Genomic DNA, 17,376 nt, shown 5'->3' on the forward strand with positions numbered 1-17,376 from the left:
TTTAATTAATTATCTTGATAAACAACTTGCGGGAATGACAAATCCACTGCTGGTCCCATGGGCGTTTGCACAGTATGATCTCGGTGCTCCATAACGATATGTGAGCTTGATGTCTTGCAATTTAATCCCTTGGCATGGATTAGCAGAGCTGCATCCCAAATTTATAGCCACATTTGTGCCTGATGTTCCTTTTATGTTCTTGTATGTAACTCCTCTAATCTTCACTCCAGAACTCTAAAACACAAAAAAAAACATATTGATCAAGGGAAAACGTGAAATAAAGTTAAACCAACGTTACAGTCAAAAGAGAACTAGGAACCTGTTCCTATGCCATAAGAATTCTTCTATGAGATCTTAATTTTTAGGTTTTTAGGTTCAAAATATTTTTTTAAATTAAATTTTTTTCATTTTGATCGATTTTATGAACCCAATGATATTTTTTTGTTGAAAACAAAAAATGCAACCTGAAAAGTGATAAAATGTTTTTTGCTTTATATTCAACGATTCAAAATTATCATGCACTTAAATTTGATTTTTGTTTCGAACAAAAAAATATATAGTTAGGTTCGTAAGACCGATCAAAATACAAATAATTTTTTTTTCAAATTTAAAAAAAAAAATGTTTAGAACCTTAAAAGTTAGGATCTCATATGAGAATTCCTATACATAAGGGGTGTAGAAGAATTCTCACATGCGCACCAAATTATCATGCACTTAAATTTGATTTTTGTTTCGAACAAAAAATATATCGTTGGGTTCGTAAGACCGATCAAAATACAAATAAATTTTTTTTAAAAAAAAGTTTAGAACCTTAAAAGTTAGGATCTCATATGAGAATTCCTATACATAAGGGGTGTAGAATAATTCTCACATGAGCACCAACTTTAAGCACTTGTTTTTCAATCATAAATGCATCGAGTCCCACAGCAAATGTATTGGCCCCAATTTTGTTGTGGTTATTGGATTTTGAGTGCGTAACGTTGGTGCGCATGAGAGAATTCTTCTATAGTGTAAAATGCGGATCGATCACCTTGAGATTCATGAAATAATTACCTGATTAGGACAAGTTTTGCTCCCATGAGGACAGTAATTTTGATCAATGATTATTGGATTGTCCACGAAATTCATTATGAGGTTTCGAAACTGAATGTCTCTCACGAACCCGTTGCTTGGTCTCGCCCATGATTTAATCCGAACCCCGTTTTGGGTTCGGGAGAAAACCGAGCCGATCACTGTTACATTCTCAACACCATCTTCATATCGACTTGAACCCAAACTACCTATACTGTACAATATTATTGAAACCAAAAATATATAAAGATTATTCACCATTCCTAACAGTTTCAAAGTATATATAGGGGAACATCTGACTCAGTAATTAAATTACAAATGTGTAACTTAGAGATTATAAGCTCAAATGTTGGAAATATTCTCTCCCTCTCCACCGGAGCTCCCTTGCCCAAAGCAACCCAAGCTAGGGCTTTGGGCACCAAGTCGACCCAAGGACACCATAATTTGTTTTAATTTTTTTTTACACCTAACCCATTAGTCCAGCGACCCAGTCCAAAATTAGTGCAAAAATCAATCAAAAAAAACCCTAACCAATTCCCTTATCCCTCTCATTTCCCTCAGCCATCAATATTTTTTTTTTGATCGAGAAGGCCCCAACCCAACGGCCACTTTGTGACCCCCTGGGTCAGTTCTAAACACGGGATGACCACCCTATGCGCACAACGGGTCACCAATTTAGTCTTGAGCCGAAGCCCAATGAGCAAGTAAGATTTGGCCAAGGCCCATAAGAGGCCTCTTAACCCCCTCCTAGAAAACAGGCCCATGCCATCAACCCACAGAATCCAGGAAACCCCAAAGAATTACGTCCCACTAGTTCAAATACTTGGCCTAAGAGATCTTACACCTCTAAGCCCAATGATATAACCACTAGGCCATCTCACTCTATGGGATTTTTTATTATTATTTTTTTTTTGAAATGGGGCACGATTTTACAGTGCCGCTTTGGACATCAAAGTGGCAAATGTTGGGAGGTTTTGTGCAAGTGAGTTGTTTAACTTTTACTTATAAAATATTGAGAGAAAGAATTAGCTAACAATGACCTTATTCCATGTCCAGGGCCACAAGCTATACGTTCAATCCAAGTGTTCCGGGAGCCAGGACCGAGGGATATGCAATCGTCTCCGGTGGATATAATACTCCTCTGAATTGTGATTCCGGTTGAAGCTTGAGTGTGAACACCATCTGTGTTGGGACTCCAGCTTGGTGCCATAATCCTCAGGTTTTGGAGAAGAATGTCATTGGATTCATCAATTGCAATGTGAAACAATTGGCTGTTGATGGATCTCAATCCACTCACCACAAGATTGCCACACCTCACGAACGATATAGACTGCATACACAAAAACAAATCATCGTTTACTTCTTAATTAATCATCGAAATTAGATAAGAAGAAATGAAGAGAGAAATAGGTACCCGAGCTCCGGGCGGGCAGGTCTTGTGGGTTTTAGGGCAAGCCCAGAAGGCAGCTCCTCTTGCATCAAGAGTACCACCATTGATGGTAAGTCTATTGACCTTATAGAATAAGATCCAATACCCAGAATTTCCAAGTTTCCAATACTCCATTGGGGCTAAAATGGTGCCAACAATGTTTAATGTAACCTTGTTCTTGCAAGGTCCGCTAAAAGCGACTGATGTAACAAGGAAGCTACCTCGTGGAACGCTCACGATGGCCGGCCTTATTGAGCTACATGCCAATGACCATGCCCTAAGGAATGGCTGCGTGGAATCGGTCCGCCCGTCCGGCTTTGCGCCGAAATTGATGACATCGAAGGTCGAATAAGAAGAAGCAGCATTTGATTCTTGGATGATGAAGGAAGTGAGGAGGAGGAAGATAGCAGAAAATTGAAAGTTGTTAGTCATCCCTTGTTTTTGATGGTGATCAAAATCAAATTAGAGGGACAACATTTATATACAATTAATGGATCAATTTTTTGGTATCTTGTGTGAAAAAGACATTGTCAATTTGTCAGGTGCATGTTATGTTGGGTTGTAAAATTTGGTTTAGTACAAAATAAGTTGATTAAATTGTACTCTCAAGGAATTGTACGGCACATGTATTGTCTAATTGGAAAACATAATGTCTAAATTATGGGTTGGGACGACCGAATTTCTCCGACTTGAATTAAATCAAATTTGGACATAAGTTATATGTCTGAAATCTAAGTTTAGACACAAAATTTTTGTCAGAGTTCAAACACATAAATCTTCTTCGATTTACTAGTTCGGATCATGTTTTGTCTAATTGGGAACATAATGTCGAAATGTCATATTATATATATATATATATATATATATATATATATATATATATATATATAGCTGTAAATGCTTTGAAAGCAATCACACGAAACAAATGGGTTATGTTGTTTGATTAATGTAATGACAGAAAATGGAATCATTCGATGTGCAACTTCACTAATTGCGTGCGTCAGTTACTCAGTTGTAGATGACATAACCGAGGGGGAAAGTGTCTGTTTGGGTACAATTTATAAGTTTGTTTATAAGCTAAAGGCAGACGCTGTACGCCTGTACCAAGTACCCTAGGTAGAAACGCTAACTTATATGCTCCAAAATATATAAGCATATGTTAAAGTTTATTTCAAAACCTTTTTTTTTTGGTGTATTATTTGGGCACTAGTAACACTTGTCCGTTTTTCCTAGGTTTAAATTAGTATGGGATGATGCTGACCTAAAACCAAGCCGTGCGAGTTAGTATGAGCTGATCCAAAGCGGATAAGTGTTACTAGTGCGAAGGGACGGGATGGGATATTACACATGTCATGTGTAATAGCTTATTGCTTAAGCCTATGGCTTTGTCTACCCAGCTTGAGCTTTGTTTTGAAGCGTGGCTTAGATTTTTTTTTTAAAGAACAAATTGTATATTGCTACGAATCATTTGGTAAAGAATTTACCATTACAATCTCCTTGAGTCAATATGACGAAATCCATACACATGGATTAGAGCAACTTTTGCAACATAATGGGCAACATTATTAGAAGCCTAAGGAGAATATAGAAACCTGGGATTATATAAAACCCATCGCGAGCTAATTTCTTGAATCACATTGTCGTCCTCATTCAGAGAGATCTTCAAACTGCATCTTCTCCACTATTCAAATCGCTAATGATCGTTGCATTCCCTACATTGAAACCGTTCATGTTAATTTTTGGGGTATTCATGTCCATATGTCTGTGGTATCTTGATTTTTTTTTCTAAAAGAAAAATACAGTGAACTAATAAATTTCTATTGCATAATTGAGGTATCTGGGCCTATTGAGTAGAAATGGTACTGCAATTTTCAAGCCCAATAGAGAAGTTGAAAACCCAACCATGACTTAGACTGCTACAGGCTACAGCCTACAGCCTACAGCCAACACATTAGGCCCAAATTAGCCCAATAAAATATCAAGAGAGCCCAGCCCACAACTAAATAATATAAACTGGTAAAATAATTATAAAATAACCCAATCGTGGTTTAGCCATGGACTGTGAACCCTAGAAGACAAAGAGGGGGAGGACGAGGAAGGAGAAGAAGGTGGTATATCTCCCTATTTTCTGCTACCGATTCCTGAGAAGGACGAGGAAATTGTGATCGTCCAGGATAGGAGGTAACTTCTACTACTGATCTTGAATCAAATGCCATTTCGCTTATCGTAGAGTATGAGAGTGTGGCCTCTAGGAGTAATTTAATCGTAGGGGTTTCCAATTCAGAGAAAGGACGGAAAAGGAGAAGCAATGGGGTTATTGGGGAAGAGAAGAATTCAGATTACTGCAATCGCGCTCACCCTCACCCTCACCCTCACCCTCACCCTCACCCTCGTTGTCTCTTGGTTCTCCATGAAAGGCATTATCAGATGAATCTATTTTGCTTAGGTCAAAAAGATTCCGTTGATAATGCCTTTCATGTGAAAGAGAGACGACGAGGGTGAGGGTGAGCGTGATTGCGGTAATGACAGTCGGGTCAAGAAGAGGAAGAGCAAGAGGAAGGTCCCTCTATTTCCCAGCAGGATTTGAATTCTGGGGTGGAGGAGGAAAAGAGGGATGAAAAAGTGCCACATTTTGTGATCAGTAGAGGTGCTAGGGGTGAAAATGGCAGTGGAAGAGCTACCTCATAGCTTTGAGGATTTACTGTCGTCTGTCGCAATTTGAATATAAAAGCAATGGCATGACAAAGTATTGAAAAACTGTGAGTTTGCACTTATCATTTCCAGAAGGGGTGTGAAAAAGTAAGAGGGAAACAGCAATTGCAAGGGATTTAAAATAGCATCTGTCAAAGAGTTTAACTATTCACAGGAGAGCACTGCAAGCAGCCGAGCTGCTGCGTGTGATGACAAGGAAGTAAAAGATAAAGAATATACGACAGAAGATGTGAAAGTTGTAAAGGCTTCCCATTATTTCTCATTGGGGTATCAAGTAGTCATTGGTGATTGTAAGTGTGTGAAAACAAAACGTCCAGAGCCATGTAAGAAACCTTGTGCTACAGTTCCGAAGGTCTCTCCCTATTTCCAAAAAGTAGCCAAAGACCAAGAACAAGAATGTGGAGAGAGTAACTTGAGGCAGCAGAATAAAGATAGGGCATACCTCAGAAAAACTTCAGACAACACTTGGAAACATCCACGTTCTGAAGTTTTTCGGAGATATGCCTCATCTTTCTTCTGGAAGCAGAAAGAGTAGTCTTAATAAATGCTGGTGTTTTATACATTCTGGGCAAATTTTTGCATCCAGCATTGAAGCAGGGAACTTATCAAATGGTAATGCTAAATTGGAACATCGATTATGGTGAAAGTTGTATTAGCTCAGCAGAGGCATTTGTGGGGTGGGTATGGGTGCAATATATTAACATAATGCCTACTAAGTTTTCTGTGACCAATTACTAGGAGCTTGTGGTAGGCAATTCATTACTGTTGCACTAGGTGTAAGGTTTGTTTCCACCGCCCCTCAAAATATTAAGTATATTGTCCCCCATAACTTACCCAAGGAAAAAATTTATATGATCAGATGCTAACAATTTGAACCTTGCAAAGCTTTATTCATGAACATTCATGGAAATAAGCTAAAATTTTGAGTGCTTGGATAGTAAGCTGAGTCAGTGGGAGGGAGGATTCTGTTCATTGTTGAAAGTCACTGAAACCAGTTTTTTTTCCTATTACCAATATAAAAGGAGGACCAGTTGTTTAGGTCAAAGTATTGGATTCTTTCTTTTGATATTTTGAGTAATATGGTTGTCTCATTATGAAAATGTTTTTTTATAGCATCGAAATATGTATTATATATGTTTCTTTCTATATTTTTAAGCTTCCATTGCAAAGTCCAAGTTCTCATTTTTGCAACCCCCCTCTCCCAACATTTTTCTCGGGAGTATATGGAGGAAGGATGGACTCATGTGACTCAGCTTCATGGAGCTGGCAAGTATGTTGGCTTCTCTTTCTTTTGTAATTCAGATTCAAAATATCTAACCAGAAGTGCTATGGATCCCAGCAGTTACCCCAGTTGCTGGGATTTTTGTCTTTTTTGATAACCAAATCATGTTAAGACTGTCTCCTAATTTGTTTGTGTTCTCCTTCATCAATCTTTGAATGGTCTGGTATGCTGCTGATGCACATATGATCTTCTGTACTGGAAAGTGCGATCGGGTTAGATCCCTTGATCATATGCTTAATTATTATTGGGAGTTTCTTCGTAATATCAAGTTTCTCTGCCATAGTGTTGCCTTTTTTTTTATGTTTAGGAGCTCTGATATGCTATTTAATTTGGCATGTATATGAAGTCGAACTGGATCAATGCAGTCAGGGCAAGTTTTAGAGTGGTAAGGTTTATGCTTAAGCTCAGGGTTCCTCTCTGTGTAATTATGTTTAATATGAACAATAGTAGTGAAATACTATGTTTTGAACCAGCTGAAGTTAATTGGTTTTAAGTATAAATATACGTCTGCAAGTATATTGATGCTCATATACATAATATAATTATATTACACTGTAGTATACTATGTTTTATTATTTTCCACACAGGGCAAACCCCAAACTTCCATCTCATGACTTTTCAGGGATTTTTCGGAGGGATAACTTTGACAGCCTTGTATCTTTCACAAGGAGAGCTGATCAGTGCGATATTTCCTCAAAACTCTCAACAACCATTGAGGTCTTCCAGCTCAAGCATTTGGATGAGACCCCCAAGCTGATTGATCTTTGCGGAAAAAATAGGTTCGCATGGACTTTTTTCGAGCATTGGACAGGCTTAGTGGTAATGGTTAAGCAGTTTTTTGTTCTTTTAGGAACAAAGGAGCTTGGCACATCATTGCAAAGGAACATATATGCATAGCAGTTTTATCTAACCTTAATGAGAATTCAGATTGTATTGTTGTTTTTATGACACTTTCTTTGATAAAATCATCTTCCAAACAATTTACAGTGTTTTGTGTATGTTGTGTTTCTTAGCTTGGTGTGCAGTAGGATATATATTTGCCCATACATCCTCTGCTTCTGTAATCAAGCAACACAAACCAAGCGAACTCAACACGGTTTCAAGTCTGCACCAGGTCACAATGCATCAGTTTGTTTGCCAAAAAAAAAAAACCCTAATCCGCTGACATGTATAAGTACTACAAACAGGTGAAACAAAGCTTAGGTCAACTCCTGAATTGTTTGTTGCCTTATCAAAGAATTTGTTTATTAAGACTATGAACTCCTGTTTAATTTCCTTTTAAACAGGATGAAGATTATCATCATAGCAAGGATTGGCTTAGAGACCTCTTCCACCTTCCAAGCTTCTCTCTTCCCTGTAGAAAAAAAATATACATCTCTTAAAACTCTTTGGAGACCTACATGATATGATATTTTTTCATTTTCAAAGTATAACAAACTCAGCTTATATACATGAAAGTATGAAACAGATGGTCAAAAAGAAAAAGGTTCAGCAAATGACATTTTTGTTGTAAAGCTGAAATTACAAATTCTGCGTAAATCGTCAGATCGTCACATACACAACATTCAAGTGGTAAGTTGATGATTATTAGCAACCTAAAAACTGGCATATAATCCTAAACGCTTAATCCTAAGCAAAAGATGAAGAACTTCAATTAATAAGAAAACCGTCTTCACTTACTCTGCGAGGTCCAACGGCCAGTTGATTATCCACAATGGATATCGCTTTGAAGCCCATGGGATGCAAAACCTCTTCATAACTGCATATTTATACAACTTATGATGAACATGACCCTAAAAAAACTAGTAGACTCAGGAAATAAGTAGACATAAACTTCCTAGGTAATAGGATCCATAAGTGAACATGCGACTCAGCAGTAGAGTGGAGGGGTACAAACTAGGGGTCACAGGTTCAATTCTTGAAAACAACAAACAAGATATGAGTTAGAGAATTACTCAGCAATTGATACTTTAAAAGGAGGTCCTCCAACATGATGACTAATCTGGCAATAAAATGTTACAAAAATTTTAGCAGCAAATAATACCCCATACAAAAACATATTGTAAGATAATAAATAAAAAAACAGATTTCAAAAATTTTCTTGGAGAGAAGAATTTTGTTATATAAGGAACAATACCAAGCACATTTGTCTCGCTAGAAGTGACTAGAAAAGCACAGTAATAACAGTGTCTTCAGATATTTGACCAAGGTATTCTCTGGTCATAAATGATAGCAGAAAGAAATAAAGTGATGAAGATGATGACCGGAAACATAAGTGTTATGAGCTCCCCTTCAGGTTTTAAGAATTTTTGAATCTGATGTGCCCATTCTGATCTCATCTCTGGTTCTATGGCACAAAAAAATCTGCACAAGTTACATAGGAATATAATTATCATGAAATCCTAGCATCAGGCTTGCAAATTCATGTCTTGACTTACGTATAATCAAATATGAGATCAAACAACTCAGTTGGACTCCATGAGAAGAAGTCTGCCTTTAAGAAGGTAAAGTATTTTGCATTGGGTGATGTGGAGGACAACTGCATTCAAATTTAAAAAAAATAAATAAATAAAGTGAATAATCTAGGAAAAGTGGAACTAACAGGGTATTTGCTCTCAGGAAAGAATAGAAAATTCGAACTCAGATTTTACGAGAGCATGATCCAATATTTGAGTAATTCATATTAGCTCATAGGTCATTGTTGTTGTAGTGTGGTTAATCATCTGACGAAACTAAAAAAGCTAATGATCACAACATCAAACTTGATATGAATGCCTCTTACTCCCCCACCCCCAACAAGATGGAAATAGAAGTTTTTATTTTTTCTATTTTGAGTAGCAAATCAGGTACTGTTGAGCCATAGAACAGCATATAAGACACACCGATTACGAAACTTTTCATGTCATGCCCCCATTTACTCACAAGGGGAAGAAACAAAGTTAGGCTACAGAAACACTAAATACTTCATATTAACTTTATTTTGCAGTTCTGAAGTTTGATATCCATTTCAGAACTGAACAAAATTATGCAGAAACTTAGAAGGCGCAATCCTAAAAACTGATTGTACTGTTTAAAAACAACAAAATATGAGGCACCACAGTCAAGAGAGCAGTCAAAGGAAATCCAGATAAAGCTTCTTTTTCCTTTCATTTATGTTCTTGCTTCACTATCTTTATATGGCTGCTATGTTCAGCAGCTGAACCAGAATCATGATTTATGGCAACTAACTTCGTGAGGCATTGAGATAACAAATTCTGGAGCGAAAATAAAATGGTCAAGACAAGTTAGGAATTCAGCTTCATAGTTTAAATCATATCATTCTGCATGATGAATCTTGTTGGAGTGTGATAAAGAGGCATACTGAACTTACATCTACTGCTTTCTTTATAGCTTTATCTGAGATTTCTAATCCAACAACGTAGCGCTCTGGACATGCAATTGCTGTGACATCATAACCCTGTGTAATTGAACAATTTATGTTGTTGACATGGTTGCACTACAAAGCTAAAGGAAAAAAAAATCAGATGATGCAGTCAGGATAAGATGGAACAAGGCCAACTGACTTTATGCATTTCTAAGAACTTGCTACTACAAAGAAATCAAACAATACTACATACAGAGCCACATCCAGGGACTAGTGCCCTGCCCTTGCGAAGTGCTCCTGTCTTATGAAGATGTAAGAGAATAGGCGTCGGTTTTCCCAAATCCCATGGAGTTAACCCTTCCTCCCAGCACCTATCCCAGCCACCTGATACTCCAAAACAAATCCCAACCAAAATGAAACATATCAAATCTTTTCGGAACATCTAAGAATACATGAATTGGAATGGGTCAATCCGTCAATGTCACTCAGCCCGAGTATACTAACCTTTTCATAATCTACTTCCATGTCAAGAAACTTAAAAAAAGAAGAAAAGCAAAAAGTCTTCTTCTACAATTTCTGCGCATATTTATTTCCGAGTAGAATTTTCAACAGCTAAAGGACGTATGAATCCAGAACACATATTAAAAATCAAAACAAAGTTGAAGCTCTGGAAATCCGAATCAAGCATATCACGCATTGGCCCGCCAAACATCCAAAAGAGTATACTTTGAGAGATAGAAATGGAACCCAGAGTTTTTTCAACAAATAAACGCCCAAACAAACCAGTGATTAATACTAAATTTGAGTTCATGATCGACATAAGATACGCACCAGAAGAGTCGCTATTCAAAACCTGCTGCAATTTGTCAACGCGGGGATTCACTTGATTGGTGGTATTTGATTTCTTCCCCATCCCACGCGTCCCCAGGTACGCGGAAGGAGCTGCTCGGACCGTCGTCGACCGAAGAGTTACAGCGATAGAGAGCAAATTCAGAGATCGCATCGCATAACCAGCAAATCACGAGCTCAATGGGCTGAGGCCCAAAGTATGAGTCCAGATTAAGAACGGCGTCGTTTCGATGTTATTAATTAACAAACGTTGATTAGAGACGATGACAGAAATCAAAGGAATGAGAGACGATGAAAGGAATCAAAGGAATGAGAGTTGATGACATCCAAAACTGTGTCGTATTAGTGTGGTAGTGGCGCATCAGGTAACGCTCGGAGCTCTCTCTAGTATCAAGTAAACATAGGTTTAGAATCGTTTAATGGAGGTCCCCTTCTATATGACTTGGGAGAGTTCTAATTTTGTATCTCATCCTGATTCCTTCCTAAATGGAGTTGATTCCCTTCGAGACTCGGATTTTCACCGAGTACCTAGAAGTGCTCGGTTGGTACAGAAAGAGACATTAAAATAGGCTTGAGCAACAAAGCAGAGAGATGTAAGTGGGATTCATTCCAATAACATATTCTGGCATTCTCATATCCTATATGTATAGAGGACCCTCCAGGGCCTAGTTCTTTTCCAATTCTACATTAATACAATGACTAGAGAACGAAAAAAAAAGGAAAGGCACGAAACAAAAAAACCTTGTTTATCCAGAAGTCGACGAACACGAGCAGAAGGAAAGCAATCCGACTCATACTGCTAATCACTCCATACTCTAAAAACCTAAGATGAGCAGCCTTTCTAATACCCTGCCATCTACAAGACTATATAATGGTTCATCATATCCAAGATACACTTGCACGCAATTATACAATGTAATCATATATATAATGTATCATTCCATGTTAACAGCCAATGGCTTCCCCCGACCCATTGCAAACCCTCTTGTACCATCAGGCATTCGTGGCCCAGGAGGTTGCTTTACTGCCATTTGCTGCTCATTGGAAACCATGTTATTTGAAGGGGGTGTTCCCGCGTGGTGTCCACGATTATTCTGTTGGTATTGAGTCCGCCCACGACCCTTGCCCTGTCCCCTGTTACGCCCCTTTTTTGGCACACCATCCTTGTCATTGACATGTACCTCTCCCTACCCAAGTAAAATCATATCCAGACATTAAATTACTGTCATCTATTGGAGGAAAGAAGAGCAGATCCAATTCAAAAAACACGAAAAAATAAAAGGCAACACCTTCACCAAAAAGTATATATGCTCGCTCAAATTCATTTTAAATGAAAACAAGATTAGAAAATCCACTAACTGCCGAGCATAATGCTAGGGACACTTCTCAACCCTGTGAGAGTAAAGTAATTGCAGGACAAAAAATAACAAAAGCCTAGATAGTATATTGTCAAAATGAAAACAAATTCCCTCTTATGTTCTGGGTGTGAAAAAATCTACTCTAAGATCGTCATCCATATTATTAGGAATATTTCCAGTCAAAATAAATGCAACTTATAAAATCTTTTTATTCAGGATCAGAGAATGCTTATCAACACTTACTGTATGATCGTGTGAGTGGACATCAAACTGTTGGGAAGAATCTCCAGCCTGTTTATCATTAGCCCGCAGATTAGATGTCGAAGTATCCTCTTCCTCATAATGCCCTTCCCCATCATTCCCTTTCTTCCCTCGCACTTGAGCAGATTTTGTCTGCATAACAGAGAATCCAAATATTAATCAAGAAGACTGTCCTGTCTCCAAAAATAAGCCAAAATTAGTATACCTTATTGCTTTATTATGCCTCGATCATATTAAGATTCAAGAAATTATGCCATCCATCATATAGATTGTGACATTAATGCATATTAGTCATTACACAATTTCATTCTTCTATCTCAATCTTCACTCAATATATAATTGTGTGTGTGTTTGTACATATAGCTTAACAACAACAACAACAATGGAGGTTACCGTGCGTTTGAGCATCAACCAGACCCTAAGGCCACTCCTCCAGTTACCCTCATCATTTAGCTCTGCAACCTGCAGTGGAAAACAAACACTCTCACGTACATAATATGCATACTAGGGTTTGGTCTGAGCTAACATGGCTAGAAAGGGAAACGGTTGTAGTATGGAGAATAAAAGTACATACTGCTTTCTCGGCAAGCTCAACAGACTCGTATTCCACGAATGCATGCAGCTTCACATGATGTGTAGAGTTCACATGTTAGAACATGAGTACTGAATTCGATTTTGCTAATGTTTGTTATGCTTATACAAAGATGATTAGTAAGCATTACATGTCTGTATACACATACAAGATAAATCATGTAATCATCAAGAAAAGTAAACTTAGCAAGACTACCAAAAATAAAAAAGCAAGCAATTCATTAGTGACAAAAGAATAATCACATCCTTATCACAAGATGACACGGATCTATTAGTTGGAAGAAATGTATTAGCTGGAAGGAAAGCATAATTTTTACAAGATTACCAACACCTGTTCTTGTTCTCATGTAAATTTCATCAATTAGGTTAAGTGCTGCCCATTAAGTTAATCAAGTTGCATCTGGAGATAAGCAACATAACCATTCACCATATGCAATAACAAGAAGGTGCTAACATAGAGAAGAACAAAGTACACCTTCTCCTCTAGGCCTTTTCTAATCACCAGGTGCTGGAGCAAGATCCAAATGGAACCAATGAATTTATTGTGAAGCGGCATATGGCAACAATGAACAAAACGAACAAAATAGAGGGCAGAAAAAGAAAACATAGAAATTTTGCTATGCCTGCCTAGAATGAGCATGAGTGTACATTTGCATTTACCTTATTACTGCAATGCATGCCATCAGCTTTTGCCGATCTCGATGCTGAAAAAGTCCCACCAGAAGAGGCTTGAGGCTGACAAGTACGAATTGTCTTTACACTGAAAACATAAAGTTATTAAGTCATAAGTATCAGAACCATAACTGTATCAGTTTATGGTAAAACTATGTTATACAGTAGAAATTGCACTAGTTCATGTGATGCTGGTACCTCCCTATAGAAGAAAAAATTTTCATGAGATTCTGGTGGCAATGATCTTCTGGTAAATTTTCAGCAACTACTATGCGAGACTGCAGTTCAAGATGAGTGTTAGAGTTCGCCTATAACTTTGCAATACAGTACTTCATAAAAAAATTCACAAGACATTCCACTTAAAGGAGCAAAGAAACACCATGATAGGGGAATAAAATCATGTAACAAGAATATACCCAAAAAAAAATACTAAATAAAAAATAAAAAATAAAAACCTACTTGCAATTCTTCCATGTCAGACTCAGTTAAGAGATGCTGTCGTCTTACTTTCTTCCCATCCTCACTGACTACCTGTGATATAAAGTGGCAAAGAAATCATAAGGAGATGGTCATTAAAACGGTAACGAAGTTTGTGTAGGCATATCTGGGGAGTGATGGTTTGAAGTTTGAACCCAGGACCTCTTAGTCATGACTCATGAGGATGGGGAGCTTGCCACTAGGGAAAGTCTTAACTGTTAACCCCTCAAATGGTAAGAACATTGAAACAACATAATGAAGAAATGGGCATGCTCATACATGAAGCAAGAGTCAACAATAAAAACTTACAAGCTTTGGTGAAGTCCTCAGAACAGCGGCAAGCTGAGAATTACTATTTACGAGGGCTTTTATCTTCTTGAAAGATGCAACAACAGATATGGGAACTATATTGAAACAGAGAGAGTTAATTTCTTAAAAGTAACACTTGATATAATAACAATGCAAACAGTAAAAATAAAACTTGACATCAAACAGAAAGCTTTCTGTGTCTATGCAAAGCAGATACATAAATTCATTAACCTTCGGTGCCCACAATAAAAGAAAGAAAGAACAATCAGAAGATTTATACAGCAATAAGCAGAGAATATTAACAGAAAGGTTTAGAAAATTTCTACCATATCCTTCTGGATCTTTGCTAATGCACCTCATCAGATGATCGGTAGTGGCCAAGTTAAGATCACTGAAATAATACTCCACCTAAAATAAAAGTTTCAAATGCCAGATAAGAATAAATACAAGACAATATCCAGGAGAAAATAAAGCCAACTGTTGATGAGGGTGTGACTACAAGAGCATAAAAGACCTCAAGAACTTCTACCGTTCTATATAGCAGTAATAATTTTGTATTTCTTACATGATATGAAAACTTTATGCAGATGCACACTGAAAATAAAAATAATAACCTCATTTGGTGAGAAAAACTCCATGGGTTTCTCCAAAGGGAAATTCTGTTTTCTTAATTAACTTTACGAACGTAAAATCATTACTCCATTCTTCCTATTTATTATTCCTACATATATAAAATTGCACGTGCACATCTAATGGCCAAACTGCACATCATGATACCGTCTTAAAAAATGTCACTTCTTCTGACAAGTGCTACCTATCTTCTAAGAATTAGTTATAATTGTTGTATTTTTATTTTGTAGTGAAAACCCATTTCAACATTCCACTCTCAACCATAATGATTAATGACCTAATTGCACTTTGCATTGAAGACCAATCAAGACCTATCTTCTTTCATACACATGCGGCTCAAGAGCACAGATAGCCATCTCAGGCGGAGATGGATAAAATTCAACTATTAGAGGCAACAGTATGTATATTCAGCCAACTTTCCAAACCATCATCCTAAAATAACTAAATCACTTTTGCCCTGTCCCGTAGCACATGCCCTGAAAAAATGCCTAGACAAACCATAATCAATTTCAAGGTAATTAAACCTCCTGACAGTTACAAGCAACAATTTGACACCAATCTGACAATTCATCATTCATAAACCCATTTCCAAGCCACCAAGTGCAAAGGCTTGTCTCACATTTTTTGGGTACTGGGTAGCATTATCAATCCCACATCCACAAATCTAATCATCCAATAGGCACATACTGCATCTTTGTGTCAACATGTTATAGCAAGTGTTTAAAGGTTGAGACATTTGGCCACTTACATCAACCAACTAACATTGAAAGCTCTGAGACGATAAGCTAAATCCTTGCAGGCTATGAGATGCAAGCTAAGCTTTGAAAGAATATTACACTCCATCATAGTTGGAGTTGACCTGCAGCATGTTATAAATTTTATCCTCATTTTGCATAATATCTCAACAACTTCCCAGCCACAGGGAGCCTAACCTAAGATCACATATCAAACTTTCTGTTCAATAAAATTCCATTTCTTACAAATTTTCGGTATAAAGCACCAGAATAAAGTTCGAACCATTATCATCAAGGCTTTGCCAAAAAAAAAAGCATCCAATTGGAAATATCTATCCACGCTAATAGAGGGAAAACTTGCATATCATATTTGAAGCAGACCTGATTCAAAATCTTTTGTGCGGCTTCCTCTGATACCCCGTTTCTGGATGCGGGACCACCGTGATCTTGCTCTCCCTGAGTTTGAGTTGCTTGATGCCCCTTCTTCCTTGAAACTTCATCCTCCTGCTCTCCAATAGCACTGCCATGATACTGATCCTGGCCATGATAGTGCAGCGGCACATGCTGATGATACTGACTGTGATGGTGATGATTTTGACGACGATGATGATTCTGGATGGGAACCGCATAACTGTGTACAGGGCCATGAAATGGTGGAGGAGGAGGAGTGGGAGAAGTAGCAGCGGCAGGTGGATAGACATGAGCCATAGGAGGAGGAGGTGGGATCACTAGCCGCTGCTGCTGCTGGTGATGTGGAGGTGGATCTGAGCGAGTTGCCGGATTCCGAGTGGGTACAAACGCAGGCGCCTGCGCGTTGAGCTTACTAAACGACAGGTTTCTGGATAAAGACGGATCTGAAGACGAGGAAGTAGCTTGAGACTGAGACTTATCAGAATCTAGGGCTTCTTCTTGGGCCATTTTTTGATCCTAAAAATAGGAATTATTACTGGATGACAGGCTTCGAAATTTCCAGTAATTCGGATCTAGGATTTCTGATAGTACTTGTGCTGGTGGTGGCCGCAGTGTTGGTGGAAGGGCGGTGGCCCGGCAACGGGCGAGGAGAGTCAGGAGACAATGGAGAGGATTTCTCGTTCTCAGAGGGTCCTTGATTGGGGCGAACTTATACTATCTGCTACTGCTTCAGTTTCTCTTTTCGGATTGATGGGCGTGGGCCGTCGTGCTTCAGAGGAAGTGGGGCCTTGTGGGCCTACATATTAGTATCAGGATAAGAGCCCAATAGATACACGGCTTTAGAAGACTGAAGAGCCCAATAGATACACGGCCTAAGAAGAATGAAGATCCCACTGGCCCACAATCTGGGCGAACGATATTTCTACAAGCCTACTACCTAAGAAGACTGAAGAGTCCAACAAGCTCACGGCCTATGTAAACAACCTAAGAAGACTAAAAAGCCCAACAGATCCATGGCTTGGGCGAATGATACGTCTACAGGCTCACAGTCCAAAGACATAATGGAAGTATGAAACTATAACTTAAGAAGACTGGGCCAATGAAAATTCTACAGGTTCACAGCCTAAAGACATAAAGGTCCATGGCCTAAGAAGACTAAAGAGCCCAACAAACTCACGACTTGGGTGAACAACACTTCTACACACCCACAACCTAAAGATATAATG

At 38.2% G+C, this 17,376-nt stretch overlaps 3 protein-coding genes across 6 annotated transcripts; all 3 read right to left on the reverse strand.

The window, feature by feature from the left end:
* Positions 1 to 9: 9 nt before the first annotated feature.
* On the reverse strand, positions 10 to 2,932 carry LOC119980674 (polygalacturonase-like). Its single transcript, XM_038823472.1, has 4 exons — positions 2,486 to 2,932; positions 2,112 to 2,401; positions 1,054 to 1,285; positions 10 to 234 (listed from the first exon to the last, which is right to left on the reverse strand). Exons 1-4 carry the CDS (start codon positions 2,930 to 2,932, stop codon positions 10 to 12), a joined length of 1,194 nt encoding a protein of 397 aa, XP_038679400.1.
* Positions 2,933 to 7,530: 4,598 nt separating this feature from the next.
* Positions 7,531 to 10,920, reverse strand: LOC119980302 (probable thiol methyltransferase 2). Of its 4 annotated transcripts, none has more exons than XM_038822940.1 (8): positions 10,690 to 10,910; positions 10,112 to 10,242; positions 9,865 to 9,951; positions 8,933 to 9,033; positions 8,759 to 8,858; positions 8,450 to 8,496; positions 8,175 to 8,253; positions 7,531 to 7,848 (listed from the first exon to the last, which is right to left on the reverse strand). In XM_038822940.1, exons 1-8 carry the CDS (start codon positions 10,859 to 10,861, stop codon positions 7,795 to 7,797), a joined length of 771 nt encoding a protein of 256 aa, XP_038678868.1. In that variant the 5' UTR covers positions 10,862 to 10,910; the 3' UTR covers positions 7,531 to 7,794. The 4 variants fall into 4 exon arrangements, 2 of the variants coding, with proteins under 2 accessions (XP_038678868.1, XP_038678869.1); XR_005463842.1 differs by having other exon boundaries at positions 7,786 to 7,848; positions 8,450 to 8,491; positions 10,690 to 10,909; XM_038822941.1 differs by lacking the exon at positions 9,865 to 9,951 and having other exon boundaries at positions 10,690 to 10,920.
* A 390-nt stretch (positions 10,921 to 11,310) lies between these two features.
* Positions 11,311 to 16,839, reverse strand: LOC119981179 (la-related protein 6B-like). The gene is made up of 10 exons (XM_038824230.1): positions 16,121 to 16,839; positions 14,702 to 14,783; positions 14,376 to 14,470; positions 14,049 to 14,120; positions 13,788 to 13,867; positions 13,578 to 13,677; positions 12,901 to 12,948; positions 12,720 to 12,788; positions 12,309 to 12,458; positions 11,311 to 11,894 (listed from the first exon to the last, which is right to left on the reverse strand). The coding sequence occupies exons 1-10, from the start codon at positions 16,655 to 16,657 to the stop codon at positions 11,643 to 11,645; spliced, it is 1,485 nt and encodes a 494-aa protein (XP_038680158.1). The 5' UTR covers positions 16,658 to 16,839; the 3' UTR covers positions 11,311 to 11,642.
* Positions 16,840 to 17,376: the final 537 nt, after the last annotated feature.

The sequence above is a fragment of the Tripterygium wilfordii genome, chromosome 16, assembly GCF_013401445.1.
Source record: "Tripterygium wilfordii isolate XIE 37 chromosome 16, ASM1340144v1, whole genome shotgun sequence".
NCBI lineage: Eukaryota > Viridiplantae > Streptophyta > Magnoliopsida > Celastrales > Celastraceae > Tripterygium > Tripterygium wilfordii.

What these genes read in the sequence shown, in the direction of transcription:
- LOC119981179 (XM_038824230.1), bottom strand. Translation starts at nt 16,657, where the DNA reads ATGGCCCAAGAAGAAGCCCTAGATTCTGATAAGTCTCAGTCTCAAGCT. An exon ending in TGAGGACTTCACCAAAGCTT is followed by an intron (nt 14,121 to 14,375) that starts GTAAGTTTTTAT and finishes TTTATATCACAG; the next exon opens with GTAGTCAGTGAGGATGGGAA. An exon ending in ATTTTTTCTTCTATAGGGAG is followed by an intron (nt 13,678 to 13,787) that starts GTACCAGCATCA and finishes TTATGTTTTCAG; the next exon opens with TGTAAAGACAATTCGTACTT.
- LOC119980674 (XM_038823472.1), bottom strand. Translation starts at nt 2,932, where the DNA reads ATGACTAACAACTTTCAATTTTCTGCTATCTTCCTCCTCCTCACTTCC. An exon ending in GGCCCTGGACATGGAATAAG is followed by an intron (nt 1,286 to 2,111) that starts GTCATTGTTAGC and finishes AATATTGTACAG; the next exon opens with TATAGGTAGTTTGGGTTCAA. An exon ending in GCAAAACTTGTCCTAATCAG is followed by an intron (nt 235 to 1,053) that starts GTAATTATTTCA and finishes TTTGTGTTTTAG; the next exon opens with AGTTCTGGAGTGAAGATTAG.
- LOC119980302 (XM_038822940.1), bottom strand. Translation starts at nt 10,861, where the DNA reads ATGCGATCTCTGAATTTGCTCTCTATCGCTGTAACTCTTCGGTCGACG. An exon ending in TCATAACACTTATGTTTCCG is followed by an intron (nt 8,497 to 8,758) that starts GTCATCATCTTC and finishes TTTTATTGCCAG; the next exon opens with ATTAGTCATCATGTTGGAGG. An exon ending in TGGCCGTTGGACCTCGCAGA is followed by an intron (nt 7,849 to 8,174) that starts GTAAGTGAAGAC and finishes TTTTTTCTACAG; the next exon opens with GGAAGAGAGAAGCTTGGAAG.